This window comes from Pongo pygmaeus, chromosome 19 (assembly GCF_028885625.2).
Source record: "Pongo pygmaeus isolate AG05252 chromosome 19, NHGRI_mPonPyg2-v2.0_pri, whole genome shotgun sequence".
Lineage (NCBI taxonomy): Eukaryota > Metazoa > Chordata > Mammalia > Primates > Hominidae > Pongo > Pongo pygmaeus.
Genome location: NC_072392.2, coordinates 3,242,365 through 3,268,779, shown reverse-complemented (window position 1 = coordinate 3,268,779; position 26,415 = coordinate 3,242,365). Strand labels below are relative to the sequence as shown.

The window sequence follows — 26,415 nt, the reverse complement described above, 5'->3', positions numbered from 1 at the left end:
GATAGAGGGTACAATAAGAGTAATTTATTACAATTGCACAGTTTAATTTATAATATTCTTTCACTCGGTTTATTCATACATTAATTTTATATGATAGGATGGGTTAGGTGTTGACATCCCCACTGCGGGGGTAAACGAAAGAGAGGTTAAGTAACTCAGTTAAGGTTCTGCAGGGATGTAGGAGAACCTAGGCCTGAGACCCATGTTTCTCATTCCAAGTCTAGTGTTTTACACAGGACAATAGGGTGCCTCTGTTATTTTTGGTCTTCTTCACAGTTCTAGTTTTGCTCTTTCAGAATTCACATAAACAGCCATTACAATGTGCTCAGGAAACAAACATATATACAAACAAAAGACATGGTGGAAAAATAAAATATGAATGCTTCCTAATATTTAATAAACCCAATGAATGTTCCTCCTTTAAGAGCTTATAATGCAGAGATAGAGAAAGCAAAATAACCACATCAAATCTACACATTAAAATGACTGTTCTAATAGAAAAAAAAGCTCCTGTAGGCTTTGACTGTCCACATCCATGTATACTGAACACTTCAGACGGTGTAGACATGATGAAAACACACGTAAAAGTAAACAGATGACAGTTGTTTAGTTGCTTTGGTTTTAAGAGCGGTAACTATGGTGAATTATTAACACTCTGCTATGCTTGGTTTCTTTTCTGCTGATTTGTAGTTTGTTCTGTCCTTTGCCCTAGTCTCTCTGGAAATGCTGCTTCAGTTATTTACTCGTAGCTGGCACAAATGACTTGCATTTTGAAGCTTGTTTTATGGAATTTTAACAGATCAGCACTTCGAAGCACATTTCACATTCATAAATAAAGTTTCTCTTACATGTCAAAATGAATAACTTTTTTGAGAGTTAATGAATTGCAGCAAATATTTCCCATACTTACCTTGTTTTTTTGTGTACAGAGTTTGTCTTCTGTGGAAAGCTTTATTAGGAAAAAGGAGAGCATTTCCTCAGAACTAGAGCAACAGAGGCTTTTCATACTCTTATACCAAGTTAACTTCCGAAAGATTTTTAACTCCCTGTTTCCCAAAGTGTACTTGATTTTTGGGATGACCCACTAAAACCACACTTTTTTATTAGTTCTCAGTGAACTGATAGTATACTAAGTGAAACCCGTTCGAATTGTCACTATCTCATTATTAAGTTGAATATATAATATTCTGAAGTACTTAAAAGAGTAAGAATAACTTCCAGCATTACAAATGTTTTGTGGGATAGAGTTGCCTGATGTATTAATAAAATAATGTAGTTTAAAACAAAAGGAGGCCGGGTGTGGTCTCACGCTTGTAATCCCAGCACATTGGGAGGCCGAGGTGGGTGGATCACCTAAGGTCAGGAGTTCGAGACCATCCTGGCCAACATGGTGAAACCCCATCTCTACTAAAAATACAAAATTACCTGGGCGTGGTGGCGGGTGCCTGTAATCCTGGCTACTCAGGAGGCTGAGGCAGGAGAATCACTTGAACCTGGAAGGCGGAGGTTGCAGTGAGCTGAGATCGTGCCATTGCACTCCAACCTAGGGAACAAGAGTGAAACTCCATCTCAAAAACAAAACAAAACAAAACAAAAGGAGAGCAAAGTTTTACTTCACAGTCATGGCTGTCCAGTACATCATTGCCAGAAATTTTGTAGGGGACAAATTTAAGGTGGGTTGTTTCCTAAATGGTATGATTGGGGGATAAGAAGGGTTTTTTGCTAAATATTATACATAAGATGTCTCATACATAATGTGATGTTCAGTAGTTATGTAATCAAACTACTTTTACTACTTTAATTTTCTCCTTCCCTGTGACCCATCCTGACCAACTTTCCAGGTGGAAATAAATAAGCAGAACAAGACAAGTATAAAACAGATTAAGTTTATAAACTGCTAGCCAAGATTCTATATTGCTCATGTCTGCAGTCCTTACAGAAGTAATTGGCTTAAGGTGTTTTTTTTTTTTAATGAAAAATCTATTTTTGGGGTGGGTAGGTGAATGTTGTAAATGTATGCACATCTGTATGTAGATATGAAGTCAAAATCTGCTTCCCTGAAGCTTCTATTCATGTTTTGGGTAACTCCTCTCTGGAACCATGATAAATAACAAGTTTTATTTTTATTGTTGAAGTCTTCTTCTTCCCAAAATAAAAGATGGCCCTATTCCTTGAAAGCTATTCCTTACTCTGGCATTCAAGATCTGCTATTATCTGGTCTCAGTCTACATCTAATATTATTTTCTAACACTCTTCTTTACTTGAGATAGTTTTAAAGTAACTACTAAAATGTCTGTGGTCTTATAGGCCTAGGTCTTTACTGACAATCTTCCTTTCGTCTCTGAGCCCTTCCCTATCCCAGTCTTCAAATGGTTAGAAGATACGGTAACAACAAAACATGGTCTTTGAACTCAGACAGAACTAGAATCCACTACCTGGCCCATAGTAAGTTCCGGATAAATGGCAGCTACTGTTATTCATATTAAATAAGGGCTAACATTTACTGGGCATTTACTGTGTGCCAGGATTGTCTATTTCATCTTCTAGTATTTTTAGGGCGATTGTTGTTATTGTTCTTTTACTGGTAGGTCCAGAGGGTGTTCAGTAAGTAACTTGCCCAAGGTCACAGGGCCAGGAATCCACAGTCCTCTTTGCCAAGAAGCCTGGAGCTCAACGCCCAGGGTCGCACACCACGCGGCTTCCCCTGCAGAGCGTCTCTGCGGTTCACGGGAGCTTCCCTCCCGCAAGCTCCCGCAGCCCCGGCCCTGCCTCGCTGACGGCTCTCCGCCTTCCACGGCCGCCATCTGAACCTGGGCTTCAGCTCTGTCCCCAGCCTCCTGGGGACTCAGATTCCCTGACCCTGATCCGACCCAGAAATTGAGCCAGACACCTCGGGTGGCCTTCAAGTCAATCTCTGGGCACACTCTGAGTGGCCACCAGCATCTAACAAACGGATGTCTGGACCCTAAGAAAGGGCCAGGGGGTGCGGGGAAGCGGGGCACACTTTTTAGACGATGGTGGGGCTGAGGCCGGTTGGGCAAGAGATCTGCCTCTTCTCTCCAGTCACAGGACAGTCTCCTTTCCTCTCTGGGCAAAAGTCTAAGGAGCTGGAGCCATCCCTGCGCCCACAGTGTGAGAACGCCAAGGAAGCGCGTTAACGCCATCGCCCCCAGCCGAGGGCTGCCAGGCAGGCAGCGAAGACGCCATCGCGCGGAGGAGGCGGCCACTGCGCCTGCGCGGTCCACGGCGCCTGCGCACAGCCTGATTCCCGCGCTTTCTTCGCAGGCGGGAAGGGCGGCGGTTGCTGAAGGGGCTGCCTGGACGACGGTTGACGGAGGTGAGGGAAACTGAGGGCGAAAGTGGTGCGTCGTGTTGGCGGGAGGGCCTCGAAGGGAAAGACTGTGCGTTGATACCAAACTGCCCCCACTCCGTGGGCGGGTCAGGAGAGGCCTTTGGAAGAGCGTCTCAACTCTGACTGGAACCTCTTCTCTCCCACCCCGGTCAGGAGCCAAAACAGGCCGCCATTGGAGGCCGTGGCTTTTGTGGGTGTGTGTGGGTGTGTGTTTGTGCAGATTGAGCACACTTTTTGCACACCAATGCCACCAACCCCATTACTAACGCCACTTAGGTCCATTCGGGAGCTGGGGTTGGGGGTAAATGAGGGTCCCCGCCCCCAGGATCAATGGTCCCGCGGGGAGAATGTTACACTTAAAAATTTTGTTGTTGTTGTTTATTCTGTTTGTTTGATCCTAAGAAACATAATAGCCCTCGTAAGCCCCTCTAAATATAGGATGTGAGTTGCGCTGGTAGAGAAAGCGGCAGAATCCCTGTTTTGGCTCCTAGGATGGCACCAAGAATATTTTCCTTTCCTTTCCCTTCCTTTCTTCCTTTGCCTCCCTCCATCCCTCCCTCCTTTTTTTTTTCCTAGTTGGAGTCTTGCTCTGTCACCCAGACTGGAGTGCAGTGGTGTGATCTCAGCTCACTGCAACCTCCACTTCCGGGGTTCAAGTGATTCTCCTGCCTCAGCCTCCCAAGTAGCTGGGATGACAGGCACGCACCACCACGCCCGGCTAATTTTTGTAGTTTTAGTAGAGACGGGGTTTCGCCTTGTTGGTCAGGCTGGTCTTGAACTCCCGATCTCAGGTGACCCACTTGCCTTGGCCTCTCGAAGTGCTGGGATCACAGGCGTGAGCCATCGCACCTGGCCACCAGGAATATTTTCTAAAGGGTCTGTCTCTTCTCCCCAGCTTCAAGCCTAAGATGTGGAAACAAAGCAGAGGCAGCACCTGACCTTGTGTTTCCCAAGGTGGTTGTTGTTGTTGTTGTTGTTGTTGTTTTTTCAGACGGAGTCTCGCGCTGTCGCCCAGGCTGGAGTGCAGTGGCGTGATCTCGGCTCACTCCAACCTCCGCCTCCTGAGTTCATGCCATTCTACTGCCTCAGCCTCCCGCGTAGTTGGGACCACAGGGGCCTGCCACTGCCCCTGGCTAATTTTTTTGTATTTTTAGTAGAGACGGGGTTTCCCCGTGTTAGCCAGGATGGTCTCGATCTCCTGACCTTGTGATCCGCCCGCCTCGGCCTCCCAAAGTGCTGGGATTACAGGCGTGAGCCACTGCGCCCGGCCTGTTTTCCAAGTTTTATTTTCAGAAACGATATTTGAAAATTAACACCTCGGCCTGACTTGCATTATTGCTTGGTTGTGTATGTGTCAGTCTGTCTGTCTCATTGGGTTGTGAATTTGGAACAGAAGTTACCTGGTTTGGGTTTGTATCTTGCCTCTTCATGCAGTGGGCAAGTGTTCGCTGAATTACATTGCGGTTGAAATGTGTAAAGGGGCTAAACATGCAAAATTACAAGATAAATTCTATTGTAAAAGAAGAAAACTAAGGAAAAACTTGTTTCATTTGTCGAAGTTGTGGAAATGGAGTGGAAACTTGTCATTACAATTATTCTAGATATGAAGGGAGGACTTAGTCTTTCTTTTCTTTTTTTTTTTTTTTTTTTTGAGATGGAGTCTGGGTCTTGTTGCCCAGGCTGGAATGCAGTAGCACGATCTCAGCTCACTGCAACCTCGGCCTCTCAGGCTCAAGCGATTCTCCTGCCTCAGCCTCCCGAGGAGCTGGGATTACAGGCGCCCACCACCACTCCCGGCTAATTTTGTATTTTTAGTAGAGTTGGGCTTTTGCCATGTTGGCCAGGCTGGTCTTGAACTCCTGACCTCAGGAAGACTTAGTCTTTGATATTATATAATCCAGGCATTTCAAACTGATGCAAAGGCAGATGACCTGCACAATGCCTAGAAGTGAGGCATGGAGGAAGTTCCCGGTGGCTAAATACTGTGTTTCCTCCTTGGCCTTGGAAGCGTGTATGTTTGCCAACGCTGTGGTCCATTTTCCTCTTTGTAGATGTGGTTCAGAATTCTCTTTGTGGATGCTGGATTCTGAAATAAATTACATATACTGTGTGAAAAAATGCACATATGTTTATGAAGCAAGGTTACAGTTGCCCTAGTCATGACTTAATTTGAACAGGGTTGGAAAAGTGGATTATGGTGTAAACTCTTAGAAAGCAAAGGACTCCCTAAAGTGTTTCCATGATCAGGTTTGAAAGTAGTTTAAAACCATAATTTCAGTAATCACTGGGCTGAGGATTGGGTTTTGTAGTTGAGACAATATGAGTTATAAGTTTCTTTCTTTGCAGGTCTAGTGGGACAGTGTCATATTGTAAATTTGGAATGCTGAAGAGAAAATTATAGATTTTGATATTGAAGGAAATGAAGCGAAGCCTAAATGAAAATTCAGCTCGAAGTACAGCAGGTATTGAACAACTTTTTAAAAAAATTTTCTATATAGCATATAAAGCTTGTATAGTTTATAGATATAACATTGGAAATAAATTTAAAATAGATTGAACAGTTAATCTAGCCTCTTTACTTTTTAGGTCCAAGGAAGTAAAATAACTTAACTCAAGACAAAACATTTAGTGGTAGAGGTGGGAGTAAGATCAAAGTTTCTTAGATTTATTTTGATATTCTTTCTACAAATTCGATGTGCTTGGGTTATTCTATGCTTTAAAACTGAAAACAAAGAAATAGATCTATTTTTGTTTGTATTTGTGACTTACTTGTTAAAAATATTTCCAGAAGCACTTCTGTCTTTCTAATAGCTTCTCCTATCATTTTTGCTTTCCCAATTTATTACTATAAAGACAGGGCAAGGATGTTGAGAACCAGGGGAATGATGATGCATAATGAAGATAATAGTAACTATTATTTATGGTGGATTAACTGTATTCAAGACATTATATATATTAATTTATTTAATCTTTACACCAATACTCCAAGATAGGTTATTATAATCATTTCTGTTCTTCAGATGAGAAAACCAAGGCTAAAAGAGGTTAAATAAGTAATCCATGAAGTAGCAGAATCAGAATTTGAACCTAGGAATCTGGCTGTTAGTCCATGCTCTTAATCATTATGCTATCAGTATATGTCATATTGGCACAAAGAGTTTAGGGAAATTGCCCAAGATCATACTCTGAAGTTATAATTCAAACCTACTTTGAAGTCATAATTCAAGACCTAGGCGGTCTGATTCCAGAGCCCACATAATTCTCCCAGGCTTTCATCAGAGACTGTTCACAGAGTCTGTATTTGCCTGTAGAACAATTGATGATGACCAGTTAGAGAACGGTACAGTGGCAAGAGATCTGAACTGATATTTAGGAATCTTGCGTCCTATCTAGATTCTTCCACTGACTTGCTCTATAGCAATGGACAAGCTTTTTGAACTTCTTTTCCCTTCGAGTTCCTTAAGTTTTAAAGTTTTTATTTTGTGACTTTTGGCCTGAATTGAGATCCTAGATCTGCCATCTGGAGGAATTGGTAGTAGTATTTATTCTCATTTGGACTGGATATTATTACTCTCTAAGGCATTCTCAAAATGATCCACAAAATATATAATTACAGATACCTGAGGTGCTTGTTAAAATTGCAGTTTTGAGTTCCAGGCTAAATCTATTGAAATAAAATCTATGAGAGTGGAGTCTAGGAACCTGCACATTAATTAGAATTCCAGATAAATCTTAGTCCAATGAAACTTTGAGAACCAAGGCCCAAAAGGGTGTGCCACTATTGTCCAAAGCATGGTTCAGAGTTTGGTTCTTCCTCACCTCTGTTGAACTTCAGAGGTCCCCTGCAGTTGATATGGTAACAGGCAAGCACAGGAGGGGGATAAGGAAAACAAAAAGTGGATTTGGAAAGGGGAATGAGGGGGGAGATGGGAATTACTTCCATATGAGAGGAATTAAAACTGTTAGGGTAGAATAAGAAAAGGTTTTTGAAGAAACAAATTAGGCTATTCAGGATCTTAAAAAGAATGTAAAAATCAATCTAAGGTTATAGAAATCTATAAGTATATTAGCATATAGAAGTAGATAAATTTAAAGTGTGTATTATTATATACAGTAATTATTTTACAACTAGATCTGCTTATTTGTCTAGTATGTACTAATTTATTGGTACATTCAATTTAGGCTGTTTGCCTGTTCCGTTGTTCAATCAGAAAAAGAGGAACAGACAGCCATTAACTTCTAATCCACTTAAAGATGATCCAGGTATCAGTACCCCTTCTGACAATTATGATTTTCCTCCTCTACCTACAGGTAAGAAAATTAATAAGGTAAAAATTTTCAGGAAATACAAACTAGGATTATAGACAATTGTAATTTATATTATAATGAAAATAGAAAGTTTATTTTTTCTTCTTTCCATTATCCACATATAGAAATGACATAGCACTTTCTGAACATTCCAGGTCGGGTGTTTAAGTTTCCTTATCTACAAGGGTGGCTTAGCATTTAAATGGAGTATCTTAGATTTGGAGTCTTTGTTCTAATAAAGTAGTAACATATACTGTAAAAAATATTTTTTCTTTCTCAAAATACATGTGGATATTGTATTATAGCCTGTACATTTGGTGGTAAAGAATGGAAACACATGAATTGCCTCAGGAGTGGGGATAAGTGTGCAAGGGAACACAGGAAAAATGGGAAAAAAAAGATAGATTTTAGGAAGTGCAGATGCCTGGAAATATCTGGTGCCTGGCCGTAGTCTTTTTCTCTTTTTATGGCATTTTTGCCTTCATTCATTTGTTAGCTGTTTATGGTCCAAATGTGATCCCCCCCAAATTTATATGTTGAAACTTAATTGCTGGTGTGATAGTATTAAGATGTAGGGCCTTCAGGAGGTAATTAAGTAATGAGGGCAGAGCCCTCATGAATGAGATTAGTGACTTTATAAAAGGTATGAGGGAGCTTTTCCATCCTTCTGTCATGTGAGGACACAGTAAGAAGCCTTGATTTCCCAGCCTCCAAAACTGAGAAATACATTTATCATATTTATAAATAACCCATTCTAAAGTATTTTGTTATAGTAGTCCAAACGGACTAAGACACACCTTCATCCAGTTGGCTTCTTTATAGCTTCAACTGGCACATGAACTAAGTTGCTCTTCCTGTGAGTTTGCATAACCTTTTAGTTGTAGTTCTCAGAGGTCACTGGTAGACTGCCCTCTGTATCTCTTAATTCAAATCCTAGAGACAGCATGTGATTCAGCTCATCTTTTAAGTAAGGCCACTGAAATCCTGGCTTAGGTTTAGGTTAGGCCTCTTACTTCTGAACCAGTTAGCTGAGGTTTGGTGGATGCTGGGAGGTCTTAATCGTTGTTGTTGACTTTTTACTTTCCTCTGGAAGAATGGGCAGGCAGACATTCTGAAATATACGTGATACATGCTGGTTATATACATTTACATTTTGGGGGCACATTTTAAAAACCATTAATAGGATCTTATATAGCTAGAATTTAAAAATATCTCTGATACAGCAATACTTGTATGTTAATTTCATCCCGTGTGCTCCCATAGACTTTAACATACTTCTAAATCTGTATTTTGTTTAAAGAAAACAAAATATATAAAAGATATATTTGAAGAATTTTAAGTATGAAGTTCATATGTTTCCAATTTTTGTGTATAAAAATCATAAATTCACATGGTTATGCACAACTGGGCATTTATCTGGTCATACTCCACCATTTAGAAAACATTCCGTCATTTAAAATATTTTTATAAGTAGCATGAATGTTAACCTTGAAAAATTGAGCTACTCCATAAGGAAATGTGTGTCCTCCTGAAGTACTTCAAGCTCGGATCAGGATTACTATTTGTCAGAAATAGTAGTTTTCCTGTGTTGGGTAAGAGAGAGGACTACATCAGTGTTTTTTAAAAATGTTTGTCTTGATCCATTAATCAGTCTGAGGTATAATCGATCTTTGAAAAAAACAAATAGAAGAGAATAGAGTAGAAGAGAAAATACAGCCATGCACTGCATAACCATGTTTTGGTCAATCACACCACCTGTGTGATGGTGGTGCCATTACAAATATAATGGAGCTGAAACATTTCTATCTCCTAGTGACATAGCATAGTAGCTGTCATAATGTCATAGCACAGTTTATTATTTTTTTATAAATGTAGCCTAAATGTATGGTGTGTTTAGTGTACAGTAGTGTATACAGTAATGTCCTAGGCCTTCATATTCACTCACCACTTAATCACTAACTCACCTAGAGCAACTTTCAGTCCTGCAAGCTCCATTTATGGTAAGTGCCCTCTTAAGGTGTATTGGTTTTTATCTTTTATATTATATTTTTACTGTACCTTTTCTATGTTTAGATATGTTTAGATACACAAATACTATTATGTTACAATTGCCTATGGTATTGAGTACAGTAACATGTTGCACAAGTTTGTAGCCTAGGAACAATAGGTTGTAACATATAGCCTAGGTGTGTACAAGCTGTACTCTCCAGCTTTGTGTAAGTACACTCTATGTTGTTTGCACAACAAACTCACCTAACAATGCATTTCTTAGAATGTGTCCCTGTCATTAAGTGACACATGACTGTGTCAGAGTGTATCACACGTATTAAGGATAAGATTTTCAGAGTGTATCACACATATTAAGGATAAGATTTGATGGTGAAGTTTTATATTCTTTTTTCTCCTTTCTCTATCTCTCTGTCTCTGTCTCACATATATCATGCATATATATGTTCTGAGTTATGATGTATTTCTTTCTGTGGGCGAGATTTTAAAAGTTCAATAAACATTGGGTTAGATGAAATTCATGTTACAAAGTTAAAGATACTATACTAGAACTGATTGTAGAAAAGATACAGATTAAATTATCTTTGCTTAAAATACAATGGATAAGAAAGACATCTATAAAAATTAATAAAGCAGCTCCCTCTCCCTCTCCCTCTCCCTCTCCCTCTCCCTCTCCCTCTCCCTCTCCCTCTCCCTCTCCCTCTCCCTCTCCCTCTCCCTCTCCCTCTCCCTCTCCCTCTCCCTCTCCCCTCTTTTTTTCGGTCTCCCTCTCCTTCTTTTTTCGGTCTCCCTCTGTTGCCGAAGCTGGACTGTACTGCCGGGATCTCGGCTTGCTGCAACCTCCCTGCCTCGGGCTCCTGTGACTCTCCTGCCTTGGCCTGCCGAGTGCCTGGGATTGCAGGCGCGCGCCGCCACGCCTGAATGGTTTTTGTATTTTTGGTGGAGACGGGGTTTCGCCGTGTTGACCGGGCTGGTCTCCAGCTCCTGGCCTCGAGTGATCTGCCTGCCTCGGCCTCCCGAGGTGCTGGGATTGCAGACGGAGTCTCGCTAACTCAATGCTCAATGGTGCTCAGGCTGGAGTGCAGTGGTGTGATCTCGGCTCTCTGCAACCTCCACCTACCAGCCTCCTGCCTTGGCCTCTTAAAGTGCTAAGATTACAGCCTCTGCCCCACCGCCACCCCGTCTAGGAAGTGAGGAGCGTCTCTGCCTGGCCGCCCATCGTCTGGGATGTGAGGAGCCCCTCTGCCCGGCCGCCCTATCCGGGAAGTGAGGAGCGCCTCTGCCCGGCCGCCCATCATCTGGGATGTGAGGAGCGCCTCTGCCCGGCTGCCACCCCGTCTGGGAGGAAGTGAGGAGCGCCTCTGCCCGGCTGCCCCGTCTGGGAGATGAGGAGCACCTCTGCCCGGCCGCCCCATCTGGGAGGAAGTGAGGAGCGCCTCTGCCCTGTTGCCCTATCTGGGAAGTGAGGAGCGCCTCTGCCTGGCCGCCACCCCGTCTGGGAAGTGAGGAGCGCCTCTGCCCGGCTGCCACCCCATATGGGAAGTGAGGAGCGCCTCTGCCCAGCCGCCCCTTCTGGGAGATGAGGAGCGCCTCTGCCCAGCCGCCCCGTCTGGGAGGTGAGGAGTGCCTCTGCCCGGCCGCCCCGTCTGGGAGGTGAGGAGCGCCTCTGCCTGGCCGCCACCCCGTCTGGGAGGAAGTGAGGAGCACCTCTGCCCAGCTGCCCCATCTGGGAAGTGAGGAGCGCCTCTGCCCGGCTGCCACCCCCTATGGGAAGTGAGGAGCGCCTCTGCCCGGCCGCCCACTCTGGGAAGTGAGGAGCGCCTCTGCCCGGCCGCCCACTCTGGGAAGTGAGGAGCGCCTCTGCCCGGCCGCCCACTCTGGGAAGTGAGGAGCGCCTCTGCCCGGCCGCCCACTCTGGGAAGTGAGGAGCGCCTCTGCCCGGCCGCCCACTCTGGGAAGTGAGGAGCGCCTCTGCCCGGCCGCCCACTCTGGGAGGTGAGGAGCGCCTCTGCCCGGCCGCCCACTCTGGGAGGTGAGGAGTGCCTCTGCCCGGCCGCCCCGTCTGGGAGGTGAGGAGCGCCTCTGCCTGGCCGCCACCCCGTCTGGGAGGAAGTGAGGAGCACCTCTGCCCGGCCGCCCACTCTGGGAGGTGAGGAGCGCCTCTGCCTGGCCACTCCGTCTGGGAAGGGAGGAGCGCCTCTGCCCGGCCACCCCGTCTGGGAGGTGAGGAGCGCCTCTGCCCGGCTGCCACCCCGTCTGGGAAGTGAGGAGCGCCTCTGCCTGACCACTCCGTCTGGGAGGTGAGGAGCGCCTCTGCCCGGCCGCCCCGTCTGGGAGGTGAGGAGTGCCTCTGCCCGGCCGTCACCCCGTCTGGGAGGAAATGAGGAGCACCTCTGCCCGGCTGCCCCGTCTGGGAGATGAGGAGCACCTCTGCCCGGCCGCCCCGTCTGGGAGATGAGGAGCACCTCTGCCCGGCCGCCCCGTCTGGGAGGTGAGGAGTGCCTCTGCCCGGCTGCCACCCCGTCTGGGAGGAAGTGAGGAGCACCTCTGCCCGGCCGCCCCCTCTGGGAAGTGAGGAGCGCCTCTGCCTGGCCGCCACCCCGTCTGGGAGGAAGTGAGGAGCGCCTCTGCCTGGCTGCCACATCTGGGAAGGGAGGAGCGCCTCTGCCCGGCCGCCACACCGTCTGGGAAGTGAGGAGCGCCTCTGCCTGGCTGCCCCATCTGGGAAGGGAGGAGCGCCTCTGCCCGGCCGCCACACCGTCTGGGAAGTGAGGAGCGCCTCTGCCTGGCTGCCCCATCTGGGAAGGGAGGAGCACCTCTGCCCGGCCGCCACACCGTCTGGGAAGTGAGGAGCGCCTCTGCCTGGTCGCCCCGTCTGGGAGGTGAGGAGCGCCTCTGCCCGGCCGCCCAGTCTGGGAAGTGAGGAGCGCCTCTGCCCGGCCGCCCTGTCTGGGAGGTGAGGAGCGCCTCTGCCTGGCCGCCACCCCATCTGGGAGGAAGTGAGGAGCGTCTCTGCCCGGCCGCCCCGTCTGGGAAGTGAGGAGCGCCTCTGCCCGGCCGCCCCCTCTGGGAAGTGAGGAGCGCCTCTGCTCGGCCGCCCCCTCTGGGAAGTGAGGAGCGCCTCTGCTCGGCCGCCCCGTCGGGGAAGTGAGGAGCGCCTCTGCCCGGCCGCCCCGTCTGGGAGGTGAGGAGCGCCTCTGCCCGGCTGCCACCCGGTCTGGGAGGAACTGAGGAGCGCCTCTGCCCGGGCGGCCCCGTCTGGGAAGCGAGGAGCGCCTCTGCCCGGGCGGCCCCGTCGGGGAAGTGAGGAGCGCCTCTGCCCGGCCACCCCGTCTGGGAGGAGAGGAGCGCCTCTGCCCGGGCGGCCCCGTCTGGGAAGCGAGGGGCGCCTCTGCCCAGCCGCCCTGTCTGGGAGGTGAGGAGCGCCTCTGCCCGGCTGCCCTGTCTGGGAGGTGTACCCAACAGCTCCGAAGAGACAGCGACCATCGGGAGCGGGCCATGAGGACGATGGCGGTTTCGTTGAAGAGAAGGGGAGGAAGTGTGGGGAAAGGAAGGAGAGATCAGATTGTTGCTGTGTCTGTGTAGAAAGGGGTGGGCATAGGAGACTCCATTTTGTTCTGACTAGGAGAAATTCTTCTGCCTTGGGATGCTGTTGATCTATGGCCTTTCCCCCAGCCCCCTGCTCTCTGAAACATGTGCTGTGTCAACTCAGGGTTAAATGGATTAAGGGTGGTGCAAGATGTGCTTTGTTAAACAGATGCTTGAAGGCAGCATGCTCTTTAAGAGTCATCACCACTCCCTAATCTCAAGTACTCAGGGGCACAAACACTGCAGAAGGCCGCAGGGTCCTCTGCCTAGGAAAACCAGAGACCTTTGTTCATGTGTTTATCTCCTGACCTTCTCTCCACTATTATCCTATGACCCTGCCATATCCCCCTCTCCGAGAAACACCCAAGAATGATCAATAAATACTTCAGAAATTAAAAAAAAAAAAAAAAAAAAAAAAAGAAAAAAAAAATTAAGCAAAAAATTAGATTCTCACTTCTCAAAATAAGAGAACTGTACAGAAAAAGCTATCAATAAAAAAAAAAAAAAAAAAAAAAAAAAAAATAAAAAAAAAAAAAAAAAAAAAAAAAAATTAATAAAGCAGGCTGTGACAGGTTTTCCAACAAAGTACTGTTGAAGAAATCCATATATTCAAGTTTTTTCTTCTTCAAGCTTTTAAACCCCCCAAATTAAATAAGTATGAAGTTATCATTTTGAAAAATACTACCTATCTTTCTTTTATCTATGTTACTTATATCTTTTGAGATTGGGCCTGGGAAGCTGTGAATCCAGAGTTGGCTCCTGTAATGAAAACAGTGGACACCCGGTATGTGGAGAAATATAAACCATTGGATGTGTGTCTGTCACTGACTGATTTTGTTCTTCTATGTATGTCTTAATTTCTCAATTTGAGAGCAAACTATTAATATTTAACAAGACATATTCCCTTGAAAGGCAAATACCACATTCAGTTTCTCGTCCTCTGAGAAGTCAAGATTCTATCTTTAACTCTATTCAATCAAATACTGGAAGAAGCCAGGGTGGTTGGAGGTGAGTCTACTTAAAATTTCTTTCTTCTTCTATTCCTTCTCATTTTCCTGTCTTCCTCTTCATTCTTCCCTCCTCCTTCACTTCTTTGTTTCTCAGACAGAATTACATTTAGGAAATTTCTATAAATAACAACTATGGCAGTATTAATTATGTTTTGTGAAAGAACTTAAGAGAACATGCATGTAAAAAACTTAAAAAATATGTAAATTTCACAGTGATTATGCTTCAAAAGATTCTTAATGTGACAATGAAATTTCTGCCAATATTCATTGCTATGAATTTTATGATTTTGCTTATGGGTTATTAATGATTTAATTGACAATAGACAGGAATCATATGTTAGTATTGATTGTATTTAGGAATTGAGAACCAATTAGAGTACTCAGTCTTATCCTGCAAGACAGTCAGCTTCAAGGTAAACAGAATGGAAGAAGAAAGAAAAATGGAGGCTGAGATGCATATGCATCTGCAATAGTAGGGGCTCAAGAAATGAAGAAGATGGTAAAAAAGATGGTGAGGGTTCTTGCCATAAGGACCAAAGTTTAATGTTTAAATAGTATGAAAAAATTGATAGAAAAAGAACATGGATTTTTCTTGGTTGGATTTTAGTAGACTTGGATAAATGGCAATATTGAAGGAAATAATTTTAGAAACAAAGCGCTGGGAAAATAACACCAAATCAGTCACTGTTAAGTGCTTTGATATGTTATTTCAATAATCCTTACAACAACCATATGAAGTTAATACTATTCTCATTTTTATTATATAAAGATATTGTATTTTTTTAAACGGGGGAACTTTTTATATAGTTGTTAATAAATACATTGAAATAATATCTTTATTTAAAAATTAGTTTTGATTTTATTATTCATGCTAGTTTCCCCAGGACCATTCCATTAGTTTCTTCATAACAAGGCCTTAAAACTAGGCCTGTTCAGTGGTTTGGCATGGTTCTTAGAGACATTGTTCCAACTGCAGGTGCTAGAAGAAAATCCATTCTGGCAAGCATTAAACAGATAATTAGGTAAACAGATTGTAATCTGGACAGGCAGCCAGTACTGGATATTACAATTTGAATTAATACATGATCTGTCAGACTGTTGGAATACAACAGGAAATCCAGGAGTAGAGAACATTTAAAAATCCATGCAGGCAGTTGGTAATCTGCTGAAGATCTTTTGAACCAATTAAAGGACTAATCTTCAGGTTTGGAGTCCAGGCTACAGTTGCCAGATTTAGCAAATAAAAATGAAGGATGCCCAGTTAAATTTGAATTTCAGGTAATCAGGAATTTTTTAGTATGTGTCACAGCCAATATTTGGGACATACCAAAAATTTGTTACTTATTTGAAATGCAAATTTAACTGGCCATCCTGTATTGTTTCTGGCAGCCTAGTCTATACTTTCTTGGGACATGGAGTTTCCAAGAGCAAAGTACACTCCTTATAGATACTGTGTTATTAGACACATTATCAATATAGATTTCATTCACCAGAATTAGGATATGTACAATTAGTAAGATTAGTAAGGATGAGCTTGTTTGCCAAAGCTCCTACAATTGGCTTTAGACTCTGAGGAGACATTGAGCTTGTACTTACTTAGTAGTTAAGACATCTCAGTTGAGGAGTTGAGGTGATGAGGACTTTTAACATTTTTAATCTTTTTTTTTTGAGACTGGATCTTGCTGTGTTGCCCAGGCTGGAGTGCAGTGTCATGATCATAGCTCATTGCAACCTTGAACTCCTGGGCTTAAACAATCCTCCTACCTCAGCCACCTGAGTAGGTGGGACTGACTATAGGTTTGTACCACCATGCCTGGCTAATTTTTACATTTTTAGTAGAGATGAGGCCTTGCTATGTTGCCCAGGCTGGTCTTGAACTCCTGGGCTCAAGTGATTCCCTCACCTCAGCCTCCCAAAGTGCTGGGATTACAGGCATACACTATTGTGCTCGGTGAGATGAAGGCTTTAGAAGCTGAGAACTGAACACAACCTGGCAAACGGGTTCAGATAAATGCATAAATTTTAAGGGAAGATAAGGATATTATTTTTTTCTAAAATAACTTACTATTCTCATTATGAAAATAATAGAATAATTCTAGAAAAAAGGTAAAAAGAAAATTATTCATAGTTGCACTGATCCAGAGTTAATCATTAATTTATTTTTGAACAGAAAAAAGCCATTTCACCTTTTTTGAGTCTTATGTCTTTATCCATGGGAAAAAAATCGAACTAGATGATATCTAAGGTTCCTTCAGTACTCAATATATATTGTGGATAAAACATACAGTTCTGATGTATTTATATAACTTTGTGCTGTCTTGTCTATCACTACCAAGAAAACGCTTGATTAAGGATTTTACAAATACATGAATTTATCTAACGTGCTTGTATGTGGAATACTTAGAATGCCTATTGCTCTGATTCACCCAGAATTTTCTTATTACACATTGTGTCTTTCAACCATTCTTGTTACACAGATCTATTATAAAAGTTTAATAATATAAAATAGTATATAACTTAAGTCAGTAATTCATAAAAGGAGGTGGCAAGCCCCCAATATCCATATAACTAAATTTTTAAACTTTTAGATCTCCTTCAATTTGCTCAGGATGGCCAAAGATATGAGGAATATTTTCTTTTGGACTCTATTTGCCTCTGGAACACTCTCTTGACAATCTCATCCTTGTTAACGGTTCTGACTGCGGTTGAATATTGTATTTCTATTGTTATCTTAAAAAAAATTTAATTAGGGCCAGATGCAGTGGCTCACACCTGTAATCCCGGCACTTTGGGAGGCGGAGGCAGGCGGATCACTTGAGGTCAGGAGTTTGAGACCAGCCTGGCCAACATGGGGAAACCCTGTCTCTACCAAAAAAATACAAAAATTAGCCAGGCGTGGTGGCGCATGCCTGTAATCCCAGCTACTTGGGAGGCTGAGGCAGGAGAATCACTGGAACCTGGGAGGTGGAGGTTGCAGTGAGCTGAGATCCTGCCACTGCACTCTAGCCTGGGTGACAAAGTGAGATCCTGTTTCAAAAAAAGTATTTTTTTAAAAAAAATTATATATATTTAAGGTGTACAACCTGATATTTTAATATGCATATACATAGTGACCTGATTTCAGTCAAGCTAATTAACATATCCATCTCTTCACATAATTACCATTTTTTCTTGTGGTGAGAACACTTAAGATCTACCTTCTAAGTGATTTTCATCTGTATAACACAGTATTATTACCTATAGTCCTCATGCTCTACATTAGATCTCTAGAATTTACTCATTCTGTGTAACTAAAAGTTTGTACCCTTTGACTGACATCACCTTATTTCTCCCACCTCTTCACCCCTGGTAACTACTATTCTACTCTCTGCTTCTATGAGTTTGATTTGTAAAGATCCCACATATAAGTAAGCACATATAGTATTTTTCTTTCTGTGTCTGACTTATTTCACTTAGCATAACATCCTCTAGGTTCATCCATGTTGTCAAAAATGGCAGGATTTACTTGTTTTTAATGTCTGAATAGTATTCCGTTATCTCTTTATGATGCATTTGTTAGTCCATTTATCTGTCACTTACGTTGTTTACGTATCTTGGATTTTTTTTTTTTTTTTGGCGAAGTTTCGCTCTTGTTGCCCAGGCAATGGCGACAAGACAATGTGAGTGCAATGGTGTGGTCTTGGCTCACTGCAACCTCCGCCTCCTGGGATCAAGTGATTCTCCTGCCTCAGCCTCTTGAGTAGCTGGGATTATAGGCATGCACCACTATGCCTGGCTAATTTCGTATTTTAGTAGAGATGGGGTTTCACCATGTTGGCCAGGCTGGTCTCGAACTCCTGACCTCATGTGATCCGCCTGCCTCAGCCTCCCAAAGTGCTGGGATTACAGGTGTGAGCCACCGTGCCTGGCCCTCTTGGCTATTGTGAGTAATACTGCAATGAATCTGGAAATGCAGATATGTCTTTGAGATACTAATTTCATTTCCTTTGGATATATATCCAGAAGTGGAATTGTTAGATTATATAGTAGTTCTGTTTTTAATTTTTTGAGGAACTTCCATACTGTTTTTCATAATGGTTGTACCAAGTTACATTTCCACCAAGAGTGTACAAGGATTGCCTTTTTTCTGCACCCCCGCCAACACTTGTTATCTTTGGAATTTTTGATGACAGCTATCCTAACAAGTGTGAATTGATAATATATCATTGTAGTTTTGATTTGCATTTTCCTGATGATTAGTGATGTTGAGCACCTTTTTATATACCTATTGGCCATCTGTGTGTCTTCTTTAGGAAAATGTCTATTTAGGTTCTTTGCTCATCTTTAAATTGTGTTGTTTTTTGTTACTGAGTTCTGTGAATTCCTTAAATATTTTGGATATTAACTACTTATCAGTTATATAGTTTGTCAAAATTTTCTCCCATGCTATAGATTGCCTTTTCACTCTGTTGATTATTTCCTTTACTGTGCAGAAGCTTTTTAGTTTGATGTAGTTCTCCAATATTTACTTTTGCTTTTGTTGACTGTGCTTTTGGTGTCATATTGAAAAAAGTCATTTGCAAGACCAGTGTCAAGGAGCTTGTTCTCTACGTTTTTTCCTAAGAGTTTCATGGTTTCAGTTCTTACATTTAAGTCTTTAATCCATGTTGAGTTGATTTTTGTATATGGTGTAAGGTAAGGGTCCAATTCCATTATTCTGCACCTGGATATCCAATTTTTCCAACGCTATTTATGGCAGAGACTTTTTTCCCATTGTGTGTTCTTCTCACTTTTGTTGAAAATCAATTAAATGTAAATGTAAATGTATGGATTTATTTCTGGGCTCTCTACTCTGTTCTGTTGATCTATGTGCCTGTTTTAATACCAGTACCATACTGTTTTGATTACTGTAGCTTTTAGGTATAACTTGAAATCAGGAAGTGTGATGGCTGCAGCTTTGTTCTTTCTCAAGATTGTTTTGGCTATTCAGAGTCTTTTGTGGTTCCATATGAATTTAGGATTGTTTTTTCTATTTCTGTGAAAAATATCATTGAAATTTTGATAGGGATTGCATTGAGTCTGTAGATCACTTTGGGTAGTTTGGACATTTAACAGTATCAATTCTTCAAATCCATGACACAGGATTTTTCATTTATTTTGTCTTCAGTGTTTTTTTTTTAATCAGTGTTTTATACTTTTTAGTGTATAGACCTTTCTCCATCTTGGTCATTTATTCCTAAGTATTTTATTCTTTTTGGTGTTATTGTAAATGGGATCATTCTTGTGGTTTCCTTTTGAGATGTCTGTTGTTGATGTAAAGAAATGCTCCTGATTTTTGTATGTTGATTTTGTATCCTGCAACTTTATTGAATTCATTTTTTAGTTCTAACAGTTTCTCAATGGAGTTTTTAGGGTTTTCTACATACAAGATCATGTCATCTGCAAACAGAGACATTTACTTCATCCTTTCCAATTTGCGTTCCTTTTATTTCCTTTTCTTGGCTAATTGATTGGCTAGGACTTCCAAGACTGGTTGAGTATTCCTTATCTGAAATATTTGGGATCAGAAATGTTTCAGATTTTTTTGGAGTTTGGAATATTTGCAGAATACCTGCCAGTTGAGTATCTTAAATTTGAAAATTCAAAATCTGAAATGCTTCAGTGAGCATTTCCGTTGAGCATCATGTTGTTGCTCAAAAAGTTTCAAATATTGGAGCATTTTGAGTTTTGGATTTTCAGATTTAGAATGCCCAGCCTGTAACTATGTTTGAATAGAAGTGGTAAGAGTGGGCATCCTTGTGTCGTACTGGATCTTTGAAAAAAACTTTCAGTTTTCCCCCATTATGATGTTAGCTGTGGGAATTTTGCAAATGACCTTTATTGTGTTGGAGTATGTTCCTTCTATACTTATTTTTTTTAGAGTAAACTGAATGGATGTTGAACTTTGTCAGATGCTTTTTCTGCATCTATTTTTATCTTTAATTCTGCTACTGTGGTGTATAACATTGATTGATTTGCGTATGTTAAGCCAACCTTGCATCCCAGAAATAAAGCCCAGTTAATCATGGTGTATAATTTTTTAAAAAAATATTTCAACTTTCACTTTAAATATAGGGGGTACATGTGCAGATTTGTTTACATGGGAATATTGTGTGATGCTAAGGTTTGAAGTATGGATCCTGTCACCTCACCCATGAAGTGAGCAGAGTACTCGACAGGTAATTTTTTTGATGTGCTGTTGAATTTGCCTTGCTAGTATTTATTGAGGATTTTTGCATCTATGTTCTTTAGTGATATTGGCCTGTAGTTTTCTAGCAGTGTCTTTGTTTGATTTTGATATCAGAGTGATGCTAGTCTCATAAAATGAATTTGGAAGTGGAATTCCCTCTTGTTTTATGAAAGAATTTAAGAAAGATTGGTATTAATTTGTCTTTGAATGTTTGATAGAATTCACTGTGAAGTCATCTGGTCCTGGGCTTTTCTTTGTTGAGAGGTTTTTGATTACTTCTTTAATCTCCTTATTATTGGTCTGTTTAGGCTTTGTACCTCTTCTTGATTCAATCTTGGTAAGTTGCTTGTTTCTAGGTATTTATCCATTTCTTCTGTGTTATCCAATTTGTTGTCATATAATGTTCATAATAGTCCCTTATGATCTTTTTTATTTCTGAGAAATCCATTGTATGTCTCCTCTTTCATTTATTTAAATCTTCTTTTTTCTTTTTTTAGTCTATGTAAGGGGCTGTCGACTTTATCTTTTCAAAAAAATAAGCTCTTAGTTTTTCTTTTTTTTTCTTTTTGAGACAGAGTCTCACTCTGTTGCCAGGCTGGAGTGCAGTGGCACGATCTCGGCTCACTGCAACCTCTGCTCTCGGGTTCAAGCAATTCTCCTGTCTCAGCCTCCCGAGTAGCTGGGACTACAGGCCTGCCCCACCATGCCCAGCTAATTTTTATATTTTTAGTAGAGACGGGGTTTCACCATGTTGGCCAGGATGGTCTCGATCTCTTGGCCTTGTGATCCGCCTGCCTCGGCCTCCCAAAGTGCTGGGATTACAGGTGTGAGCCACCTTGCCTGGTCCCAGTTTTGCTTTTTTTTTTTTTTTTTTATTCTCTATTTTATTTATTTCTACTCTAGTCCTATTATTGCCTTTATATGCTTATTTTGGGCTTAGTTTGTTATTCTTTTTCTAATTCCTGTAAGTGTGAAGTTAGGATGCTTATTTGAGATCTTTTTATTTCCACTTAGGCATTCATTGCTATAAACTGCCCTTAGTACTGCTTTTGCTTTCTCATAAGTTTTGGTATGTTATGTTTTGTTTCTGTCTCAAGATAATTTTAAGATTTTCTTTTTTAATTCCCTCTTTGATCAATAATTGTTCAAGAGTGTGTTGTTGTATTTGTGAATTTTTTCATTTTCATTTTTTTTTTTTAATTGCGACGGAGTCTCTGTCGCCCAGGCTGGAGTGCAGTGGTGCAACCTCGGCTCACTGCAACCTCCGCCTCCCAGGTTCAAGTGATTCTTCTGCCTCAGCCTCCCAAGTAGCTGGGACTACAGGTGCATGCCACCACACCCAGCTAATTTTTGTATTTTTAGTAGAGACGGGGTTTCACCATGTTAGCCAGGACAGTCTCGATCTCTTGGCCTTGTGATCCGCCCGCCTCGGCCTCCCAAAGTACTGGGATTACAGACATAAGCCCCCATGCCTGGCGAATTTTTCCATTTTCTAGCTGTTATTGATTTCTAGTTTTATACCATTATGGTCAGAAAAGATACTTGGTATGATTTTGATCTTCTTAAATTTGTTAAGTCTGATTTTGTGACCCAACATGTGAGTTATCCTTGAGAAAGTTCCATCTGTGCTTGAGAAGAATGTGTAGTCTTCTGCTGTTGGTTGGCAAATTCTATATATGTCTTTTGGGTCCATTTGATCCATAGTGGTGTTCAAGTTCACTGTTTATTGATTTTTCTGTCTGGATGATTTATCTATTATTAAAAGTGGAGTATCGAGCTTTCTTTTTTTTATTACGTTGCTGTCAATTTTTCCTTTTAGATTTGTCAATATTTGCTTTATATATTTACGTGCTCTGATATTGGATGTATATATATTCACAATTTTTATATCTTCCTATTGAATTTACCCATTTATCATTATATAATGACCTTCTTTGTCTTTAGAGACAACTTTTAACTTAAAGTCTATTTTGTCTGACATAAACTTAGCCACCCCTGTTTTCTTTTGGTTGCCGTTTGCATGGAATATCTTTTTTCATCCCTTTATTCTCAGCTTTTATGTGTCTTTGAATCCAAACTGAGTTCATTGTAGACAGCATACAGTTGGATCTTTAATCCACTCAGCCACTCCTCATATAGGCATACCTTATTATGTTGCACTTTGCTTTATTGCACTTCACAGATACTGCATTCTTTACAAGTCGAAGGTTCGTGGTAACCCTGCACTGAGCAAGTCGATTGGTGCCATTTTTCCGACAGCATGTGCTCACTGCATGTTTCTATGTCACATTTTGGTACTTCTTGCAATATTTCAAACTTTTTCATTATTATTATATCTGTTAATGATGTTCTGTGATCAGTGATCTTTGGCATTACTACAAATGTGCTGTTACTAATAGAGAGTTGTAAAGCTGAAATAAATTTTTCTAGACTATGAATAATAAAAGTAATTTCTATAACCATGAGAGAGAGGAAAGACAAAATTGTGTTTCTGTTCTCTTTATTGAAAATAAAATTACAAAATTGTTGCATGTGATGGTACATACCTGTAGTGCCAGCTACTCTGGAGATTGAGGCGGGAGAATCACTTGTGCCCATGGGTTTGAGACTGGCCTGAGTCCAAAAAAATTACAAAATTATTGTCGTATGAAGAAGTGATCAGTGTAGGAAAAAATTTCTATAAAGGAGTATCAGGCAGTTAATTTATAATAATTCTAATATTTGTTTTCTGGGTATCGTGATGTTTGTGGTGTTTATAACTTAAATTGTTGTAATTGTGCTTTCTTTTCTCATTATTTTATACTAACTTTGTACCCAATTAACGGTGTTCCCCAAATTATACAAGCTTCAGGCCTCATAAAACTTGGATTTGTTCCTGGTCAGTAGTGTACCTAGACCTCTTTTTGGATTATTTACCTAAGTAAGGGATGAGTTGTATTGGTTGCCCTCTTGTGATACTTGTGGTATTTCCAGTAAAATTACTGAGAATTAAGAATTTGTGGGCTGGGAATGGTGGCTTATGCCTCTAGTCCCAACACTTTGGGAGGCCAAGGAGGTGGATCACTTGAGCCCAGGAGTTTGTGGCCAGCTTGGGCAACATGGTGAAACCCCGTCCCTACAAAAAATAACAAAAATTAGCTGGGCATAGTGGCACTCACCTGTAGTTACAGCTACTCAGGAGGCTGAGGTGGGAGGATCGCTTGAGCCTGGGAGATTGATGCTAGAGTGAGCTGTGTTCTTGCCATTACATTCCAGCCTGGGTGACAGAGCGAGACCCTGTCTCCGAGAAAAATAAATAAATAATTTGTGACTTGGACTAGTTTTGTTTCCTGTGGAACTCTTAACTAGGTTGCTCAGAAATTATGCTTTTGATTTTGGCCTCATTAGCATCTAGTATAATGTTCCGGTCAGCTGATATAACACACTTAATGTTGCTGACAAATGCTGTACCAAATACATTATAGGGCTTTTAAGCTATGCAGTAAAACCACAAAATTTCTAATCAAATATTGATAGCTATCTATCCTGCTTATATGTATTCTCCTTGTGATTTAAAATCATTGCTAAGCCACAGTTTAACTTCTTAAAATTTTACTTTGTAGAAAATTTTAAAATTGAATATATAAAGAAGCATGCAAATGCCCTCAAAGTCTTACCACTTGGATACAACTACTATCATATGAAGAATGCTATCATTTAAAAATATACTTTGTAGTACTAGACTCTGAGTTGGGAGATCTTGTATTTCCTGGGTTCTAGACTTGTGAGTAATTTCCTGTATGACTTTGGACAAGTTAATTCCTCATTAAGGATCAGTCTTCTCATCTGGAAAGAGAGGTAATACAACATTGTAGGGTTGTTGTGATGTATTTGGAATTTCTCAGTAGTTAGTTATAAAGTGCTTTCTAAATCATAAATTGCCATATAAATGAATTTTTCATTATTAATTTTTTTTGTAATTAAGAAACCATATAGAAACAAATGCTTTTTTTTTTTGCACTATTACAGCTACAGAGATGGTAACAAAAATACCAGCTTGAAAACTTGGAATAAAAATGATTTTAAGCCTCAATGTAAACGAACAAACTTCGTGGCAAATGATGGAAAAAATTCTTGTCCAATGAGTTCGGGAGCTCAACAACAAAAACAATTAAGAATACCTGAACCTTCTAACTTATCTCACAACAAAGAAACTGAGCTACTCAGACAAACACATTCATCAAAAATATCTGGCTCCACAATGAGAGGGCTAGACAAAAACAGTGCACTACAGACACTTAAGCCCAATTTTCAACAAAATCAATATAAGAAACAAATGTTGGATGATATTCCAGAAGACAACACTCTGAAGGTAAATATTTAAATACAAATTAATGACTTATTTACATTTTTAAAAATGTGAGGTAAATATTTAGAAAACTACAGAGATAAGAGCACCTGAAATAAATTCCATGACATACATTACTTGATTAGCATAAATATTCAGTTCTATTGAAGTGGATGAATGTTAGTTTCCAAAATATTTTCTTAGAGGGTATGAATGGCTGCTCCTTTTCCTTTCAAACTTTAGAGTTTTCTACTGGATTCTGACTTTCACTTTACACTCATTTTAAAGATAATGACAGTTTATCCATTGTTGATGAATTTATCCAGGCTCTTCATATGTCATTCTAAGTATTTTTCAACAGAGGTCAGCAAACATTTTCCTTAAAGGGCCAGACAGTATTTTTGGCTTTATGGGCCATACTGTCTCTGTTGCAGCTACTCAACAATACTACTCAACTCTGCCACTGTAGCTTGGAAGCAGCCATAAGCAATACATAAATGAATGGGCACGACTCTCCTCCAACAAATCTTTACACAAACAGATAGCAGGTTAGATTTGCACTGCAGGCCATAGTTTTCTTTATGATCAACTTATGACCTTTGCTTTATGATCTTGTCCTAGTCTACCTTTGTAGCCTCATATTTCATAGTCTACTAATTGTCTAATGCTCTAGCCACTTCAGACTCGTCACAATTCTCTAAACATAGCATACACTGTGTGCTTTGGTTTATATTCTTCCCTATAACTGTATCTCACCTGTACTTCCTCTCTACGCTCAGTGCTCTAATTGTTCTTTGTAAATGTTATTTATATGTTATGTGTGCTGGTTATTCCTCATTTCTGCTCCCTGGCCCCTTGGCCCGCTTGATTCTTCACCTGCCCTTCTCTGTGTTCTGGAAGGCTGAACTGTCCTGCGTAGTGCATCATCCTGAGATTGTTTGCTTGCTGGCTTTTGCTAGAGGAAGGCTGAACTGTCCTGCGTAGTGCATCATCCTGAGATTGTTTGCTTGCTGGCTTTTGCTAGAGGAAGGCTGAACTGTCCTGCGTAGTGCATCATCCTGAGATTGTTTGCTTGCTGGCTTTTGCTCGAGGTCAGCCAGTAGGAGTCACTGGTACGACATCACAGGGTGGGAGGAAACGTTGGGTTTTCTCACTTTCTCTTGTCTTAAATGTTAAATCACCAGCAGTAGCTGTGTCACTGCATGATGTAGCCCCTTCACGAGTATAGCTTTCCTGGGCTTGATACTTTCATTTTCTCCTCTTGCCCTTTCAGCCTAGGAATGGTAACAACTTCTTACAGTTGTTAGTTTTTGTTCTGCCCATATGTCTGAAAAAGCAATCTTTTCCAAAAGCCATTGGGGTAAAATTTGTTTTTGCATGTTTTGTTTTTTGTTGGAAATAAGATTAATAAAGCATGTTTCACAGTGGTTCTCAATCTTATGTTTCCTTGTACTCAAGAATTATATGACATAATCACCTTAGTAACAGCGGTTTACTGTGGCCGTAATCATCAACAGGAGGCATGTTAGAATCGATTAAGAGGGGGAAGAGGGAAGAAACTACCTGTATTTTGAAAAAAAGTCCCATCATATGTTCTTCACAACCCTTGCCCTCA

General features: G+C 41.4%; 2 protein-coding genes across 7 annotated transcripts in view; one reads left to right on the top strand and one right to left on the bottom strand.

The window, feature by feature from the left end:
- The window catches only part of ASPA (aspartoacylase), a 28,989-nt gene extending 26,100 nt beyond the window's left edge, over positions 1 to 2,889 (bottom strand). The window contains exon 1 of the mRNA XM_054459280.2: positions 911 to 2,889. Within this exon, the coding sequence (XP_054315255.1) occupies positions 911 to 1,006 (96 nt within the window). The 5' untranslated portion in view covers positions 1,007 to 2,889. The remainder of the gene's footprint in view (positions 1 to 910) is intronic.
- The window catches only part of SPATA22 (spermatogenesis associated 22), a 30,992-nt gene continuing 7,293 nt past the window's right edge, over positions 2,717 to 26,415 (top strand). Inside the window, exons 1-6 of one of the 6 annotated variants that reach the window (XM_054459276.2) lie at positions 3,083 to 3,337; positions 5,699 to 5,814; positions 7,535 to 7,663; positions 13,979 to 14,039; positions 14,168 to 14,263; positions 24,482 to 24,824. In XM_054459276.2, the coding sequence (XP_054315251.2) occupies positions 5,772 to 5,814; positions 7,535 to 7,663; positions 13,979 to 14,039; positions 14,168 to 14,263; positions 24,482 to 24,824 (672 nt within the window). In that variant the 5' untranslated portion in view covers positions 3,083 to 3,337; positions 5,699 to 5,771. Of the gene's footprint in view, positions 3,501 to 5,698; positions 5,815 to 7,534; positions 7,664 to 13,978; positions 14,040 to 14,167; positions 14,264 to 24,481; positions 24,825 to 26,415 lie in introns of all 6 variants that reach the window. The other 5 variants (XM_054459274.2, XM_054459275.2, XM_054459277.2 and 2 more) reach the window with 5 other exon arrangements.